The sequence below is a fragment of the Seriola lalandi genome, unplaced genomic scaffold (assembly GCF_002814215.2).
Source record: "Seriola lalandi dorsalis isolate HSWRI2012SDOR001 ecotype SW California unplaced genomic scaffold, Sedor1 jcf7180002054338, whole genome shotgun sequence".
NCBI lineage: Eukaryota > Metazoa > Chordata > Actinopteri > Carangiformes > Carangidae > Seriola > Seriola lalandi.
Genome location: NW_019524891.1, coordinates 182,565 through 189,127, shown reverse-complemented (window position 1 = coordinate 189,127; position 6,563 = coordinate 182,565). Strand labels below are relative to the sequence as shown.

The 6,563-nt window shown below is 42.8% G+C and overlaps 1 protein-coding gene across 1 annotated transcript in view; it reads right to left on the bottom strand.

Annotated features, from left to right (window-relative positions):
• Nucleotides 1–2,134: 2,134 nt before the first annotated feature.
• Nucleotides 2,135–6,563, bottom strand: part of shox2 (shox homeobox 2) — an 8,056-nt gene continuing 3,627 nt past the window's right edge. The window contains exons 3-5 of the mRNA XM_023407541.2: nucleotides 5,029–5,086; nucleotides 4,592–4,680; nucleotides 2,135–3,791 (exon numbers count right to left, since the gene is read on the bottom strand). Of these exons, the coding sequence (XP_023263309.1) occupies nucleotides 3,498–3,791; nucleotides 4,592–4,680; nucleotides 5,029–5,086 (441 nt within the window). The 3' untranslated portion in view covers nucleotides 2,135–3,497. The remainder of the gene's footprint in view (nucleotides 3,792–4,591; nucleotides 4,681–5,028; nucleotides 5,087–6,563) is intronic.

The following is a 6,563-nucleotide window of genomic DNA, read 5'->3' as shown; positions in this document are numbered from 1 at the left end:
AAAGAGAGATAGAAAAGTGAGAGTGTGCACAAGTTGACGAGGCAGCGAAAGACAGGGAAGGAGCGAGGGGGAAAGACAGTGAGAAGAAGCCAGAGAAAGAGAGAGCCTGTGTGCGTGGCTGGCTCCCGGCTGGCTGCGTGGGTGTGTGTGTGTGTGTGTGTGTGTGTGTGTGTCTTGAGAGTGTGTTGAGAGGAGGGTGAGAGCGCTGGTCGTCTCCATGTCTAATCAGGAGAACACTTGTGTGTCCCCGTCTCATTGTCTCCTGGGCCCCTCAGAGCAGAGCCCCTCTCCACTCCAGCACTACACCTCAGGACATGCTGATAACTGCCGGACCACTCCACAACGGCAAACTCGCAGCTCACACAGGAACCAAGACTGTGGACTGTTATGGTGAAGAGGTGCAGGGACGATGAGTATGAATGCACTGACTTCATTCAGGCTGACAAGTCCTTCAGGTGATTCTAAATATTACTGGAAATTGATTATCCCTTCACAAATTCACTGTTGTAGTTTCCATTAAACTATACAGGAATGTCCTTGTGGTGTACTCAATAATGAGTATTTTGACACGAGTAGTTTATAGCATTTTTAATCTCATATCACTAATATATATATTAAATCACTGTTTTCTATTCCAAAGGAGGGTTTGTCATGCCTTGAGACAAACTGAGGTGCCTGTGGCCCAACTTGTCTTCAGGAAATAACTGAATATGTAGTAAATCGTGTCTGAACAATATAATTGTGACATAAAAGTGACATAAGCACTCTGATGAACTCAGCTTCACCTCGTGGTCAGTACTAGTAAAAACACAACCTGTCACACACACACACACACACACACACACACACACACACACACACACACACTATAGAGTCTTCCTTAACGGCGACAGTCGCAGGACATGCGCGCCGCCGACCCCGGTGTTTCTGTTCCATGGCAGGGCAGCAGTGCGCGCTCCCGACTCAGCAGTTTCCCAGTTCCGTCTCCTCCATTACTGGCTAGGCTCACAATCAATAATTCAATAGTTTTGGCGTCTAAATCCTGCCCCAAACGGCGAGATACACAAACTAGTGCAGACTCAGTGAGATCAGTATTAATTAATAGCTAAAGACATTGTGTTTTGTGTGGAAGTATCGGAAGGGTAATGCGATCTGGATTCCTATAATTACAGGCTCCCGTGTCAGGTGTTTATTAAATGTTCAATAAGAGGCGGTTAAGATGTCAGGAAATGAATCAGGCAAATTTGTAAGTCAAGTGAGGCAGGCGTTAATAAATATTTTTTTCACACAGAGTCCCTGGCTTTGTTTTAGGGCTACTTTGTGAGCTGCCTATATATTTCACTGCATAATACCAAACTTTAGGCCACAAAACATAAACAGAACATTTGCATCCCGATATGGGCAGAGGGCCAAGACGAGGAATGAGTATTCACAACTGGAATTACACTCAGTAGCATTAATCTATATTACTTTATGTCAAGATGTTAAACACTTATTTTTTAATCACAATTACTGACAATATATTTAATGATGCTGGTACTAAAAACGCAGTGTTTTGCAATTTGTTAAATTGAATCCAAGTATTATTTATAATGTAGACATTTAGGCTGTTATGTGCAAGCTGATACGGACAAACAATCAGTGGATATCGTTACATCAAAAATGCATCTTTGTTGTATAATTATCAGGCCGTTGGGGTTTGCTCATGGCTCCATCAGCAGTCCAACACAGTCGTTTCAAATCTGAATGAGCGTGTCAGAAAAAAAACGTGTGCGTGTATTTCAAATGCTTCAATGTTGCAAAACTTTATCTTTGAGTCACTGAACGGCCTCTGTCTCTCTTTTTTTTATCCTTTATCTGCCTGTTTTTCTAGCATGTACTGGAAATTACCAGTCCTCCACTCCAAACGCTCCATAACCAAACTATGAATAATGCATTGGTTTGGCTTTGGAGCAGCAACAGAGAGCCATGTTCCTGACTAAACGGGCCTGTCACAACTGTGACGTTATCAAAAGACCTATAGCTACAGGCATGAATTATTAAAAATCTATTGCCCTCAAATGTTTATCCGCACAAATAATAATAATAATAAATGCCAATTCAAATAGCTTAGTAAAAATAATGTCAACTCATTAAAGAAACTTTAGTTAATTTATTATAGGAACGAAAAACATTTTGTTTCGGTGGATTCACGTTTCACATGTGATGGAAAAAAGTAAAACAATTTCATGAATATCTTTTTTTTTTTTTTTTTTTAGAAACCCGTGCCTCAGGCAAGTTCACTTTCACTGTTATAAAAACATCAAAATTACATACAGAAAGCACGTGATTTTTAATACACGGAAATAAAGTAAAATACAAAATGAACAACTTCCCCACAAGGCATTCATAAAGCCACTAAATAATAAAAATAATGCATGTTTCTTGTGTATAAACATATTTTACACGTGCCCGTACCGGTTCGCATACAGTCCTCGTGTTACTGTCGTTTGTTCGCTTGTTAACTGTGGTGTAGATGGTATTCGTGACATAACGCTCTCCTTTAAAAGGGGACAAATCACCACCTTGTAAATAATGGACACTAGATCTGGTAGATCCTGACAACGAGTTCAGCATGTAGCCTACACTTATATTATAATCTCACATTTGTGGTGTGTCGCAATAGTTTTCACCTTTACCCGAGGAGGTCCAAACCAGGTCAAATATAGGCCAAACATTCAAGTGAGAGTTGCCCTTCCTCGGAGAGGGGAGGAAAGAGGGACAGAGGGGAGAGATGAGAGAGAGAAGAAGGAGGGGAGAGATGGCTCACATCACGTCATCCGTGAAGACAAACTCATGCAAACACTGCGGAGGCATTTTGAATTTGGACAAGAAACAGAAGAGGGAGAAACACCTCGAATATTGTCTTTTTTGTCTCTATTTTGTCAAAGAATTCCCGCTCTGTCCTTTCACAGAGAAAGTGTTTTTGAAATATACCGAGGCCAGCCTCTATATAGGTTCAAAATTAAATCAGAACAATAATAATATAATATTAAAACAGAACAAAACAACTGCAGAATGGTGTGTTCGCCTTGTTTGGCAAAATATCAACCGTCCCAGCTGCATCCTCCTCCTCCTCCTCCTCCTCCTCTTCTTCCTCAGGGTGTCCCGTTGCCTTCCTCAGCTATGTGGCTGCAGAGAAAGACCCTGCGTGGCCTGGCTGTCCTTTTTTTCTTTTTTTTTTTAACGTCCAAAAAAATCACGTCTGTGTAGGCTATGACGTCAATGTCTCTTTTTCACCGTCTTTTCTTTATCTCATAAATAGCCTATATTTTTTATAGTTATACTCGTCGTCCTTCATTGGAAAAAGGAAACATAAATATCGTCCATGGATAAGTTTTTTTCTCACTTAGTCCTTGGATTTTTTCACTTTGTAAGCGTTTATGTTCAGTGTCACTCAGGCGCGAGGACGTGCCGGATAGTGTGTGCGCGCCTCGTGTCCGCGTGTCTCCCTGGCGTCACAGTCCCAGCGCGGCCGTGTGCTTTTTGGCCTTCAGTCTCAGGTCGGCGATGCTGGAGTTCTTGCTGGTGTTTTTGGCGGCGGCGGCGGCGGCCACAACGGAGGCGGCGGAGGCAGACTCGGCCGCGAGCGTCGCCAGGGGCAACCCGAATGGCGGCGCGGGGAACATCATGTAGGGCGCGTGCGCTGCCAGGTGAGAGTGCAGGTGGTGCTGCGCGTGGGCCACGGCGCTGTCCAGCTGCAGTTGCGCCTGCACCTGAAAGGAGAAGGGCGGCACGTTGCAATGACTATCCTACGGGACGGGACGCACGGATGGGGAGAGAAGGGGGAGAACATGCGTTAACTTTGCAGTGGGTTGTCTGAAGGGTCATTAAACTAGTGTTGACTGCTGTAGATGTGTCTCAGCTGTGAACTGTAGCTATGCTACGAGGTAAGATGATGACCCAGTAGTTAAAGAGGCCATCATTCAGTCATTGAGCAGTATCACTGGGACTGTGTTGGCCACTGCAGCGCTTCTGAATCAAAGGTCAAATTTGAGCTTTTATTTGAACAAACATCAATAGCATGAAATCTAATCTCAATTCAAACTTTCATTGCCTTTGGGAATCTTGGGCCTTTGCCTACCAGATAATAAACCCAGCCCAGGCCAGTGGTGCTAAAACTGAGCACTGGAATGTAATAGGCTACAAATAATGCACATAATTTCACTATTCTGTGCAAAATCTCACCACCATACTGTGCCCCACCTTACAGATGCACAGTTGAGTACATAAAAAACAAGTCACGCCTCTCATGGGTATACCTGCATTGGACAAAACAAATCCAAACCCTAATTTTCGTTCGCGGAGACTGATTAAAAAACATTCACGATATCCTGGCCTTGGTTAGGCCGCAGACTATCTCTCCTACAAATGGTCCTTAAAACAACAGAGGGATCTGGCACAGTGTTTTTGTCAGTGTGGTAATAAGAGCCTAGTTACCCCCTTCATTGGAACTGGAGTCTTTGCATAGCACTTGGGCAGTGCCATGTGCCAAGACAGCAGTCCGGGGATGGGTCTGGTTTTTAAGACTAGTCGCTTCAAAGTAACTTGCCTGTTGGAATGGCATCCGTAAAGCCCCCACGTTGACATATGGCGCTACACGACAAGCTTCAAACTGATTCGCTGCTCCAATCAGGACTCCTGCAAAAACACACACACACACACACACATAGATGATAGCCTCATTGTGAGAAGAATATTCAAAACCACAAAGAGCAATCGGTGGGACTGAATAACGAGCAGTGAGCAGACTGGCGGAGTAAACTTTAATAACGTCCAGATAAACGCACACTAAAGAAATCACACTGCTTTTGATGGCATAATTAACTGGAAATGAAACCACCACCCGAATAGTAGCAGTGGATAAAGATGAAGGATGTTACACGCATTTGAGCATGTAGTTAGCCTTGTAATAGAATAGAATAGAGCAGAAATAAGCCTATAGTTTTGTCTTTGTGGAAAGCATGCACGATTAAAAAAAAAGCATACCTTTATGTAGCTGGTTCTCCTGCTTTCTGCATTTGGCTCTTCTATTCTGGAACCAAACCTGCAGGGACAGAAATTAATTAGAGACCTACTGATTGGCAGCTGCTTGTGAGGCCATGTGTAATTCCGCTCAAAGTGACAACAACCGCAGAAAAACAATATCCCCGAGGAGCACTGAAATATTAATGACACTGCTTAACCCCAGATTTTAATTATTGCATTTAGTCTACAACGAGGGAGAGTGAGGGGTTGGAGCAGAGAGCAGAGAAACGGTGGAGCAAAAAAAAAGGAAAGTAGTAGTACATTTTTTCGAAAATTAAAAATCGCGTTAGGAGAAAAGAAACAGCCGTGTTGGAAATGTGCAGGACTATAATAAATAACCTTGTCAGCGTTGGTTTCATCTTTCTATAGATTCGTGTCCCCGAAGAGTTGAATGGACCCTCAGATATCGAATAGCAGCAATGCTACGGTTTTGGACATCAGAGCAAGGCGATCTGAGAGCATCTCCCTCTCATTAAATGACCGCTGAAATTAATTACCCTTATCTGCAGAAAATCCATGTCAGAGAAACGCTTAAAATGCCTTGCAGTTTTGTCTAATCACCGCCATAACACGTACTTGCACAAAAAGAAAAAGAAAAAAAAAAACCGCTTCAAAGACAGCTCACTTCTCTTTTCCTTCTGTTGAAATCGACAAGCAATTTCAGAGAAAAGCCTTGGAACACAGATTAAACGATTTATTACTATGATAATCTGCTTTGAATCTCCCACACAAAGCTCGGGCTAAATTAGTCCACAATACAACATGTCAATCTACAATCTCCCCTACATTAGGTCCATATACACGCACTGAAAGCATGATTGAAATATCATATTGATTTGGCTGTCAGCTGGCTTCATTTATTGACCACAGTATCTGTCAATCGGAAGTCCTTTTGTGCACGCTTCAGGTATAATTTATTGCGATGATAAAAGCAAATGCTCTGCTGATATTGATTGAGGCAGTTTTTTTTTTTTTTTTTTTTTTTAAAGGATTCAAAATAAATGTGTGGTCTCTGCATGCAACTGGTAAAAAAGAAAAAAAAAGATATTGTAATAGAGAGAAAAGAGGGAGGGAGCGCTGTTCTTGATTTGGGTAGAAAATAATACATAATTTATGCAAATCCCCGAGCTGTGCTCCTTGTTCGGGACACAATAAGCCTTATTGGTGAGATTCCAGTTCAGGCCGGGAGAGCCCTGCAAAAAAGCTGGCTTTAACTTTTGTTTGGGGGGTGGGGGGTGGGGGGGTGAGGGTAAGTTTGGGATGGGGATCTTTCGGGCCCGTTTTTATGATTTCTTGTTTTTTCCAGAATGACCGCGATATTTAGTATGGAGACAAATGCTCAGTCCTCCCCTGAGCCGGGGCATATGGGATAAAAAAAAAAGAGTCTGGAATAAGATATTATAAGGTTTTTGATATATCAGATGAGAGGAGATGTCTATATGTTCTTTGCCCCCCCCCCCCGATCCTTTTACACAAGACATGTCTGAGCCCCCCCA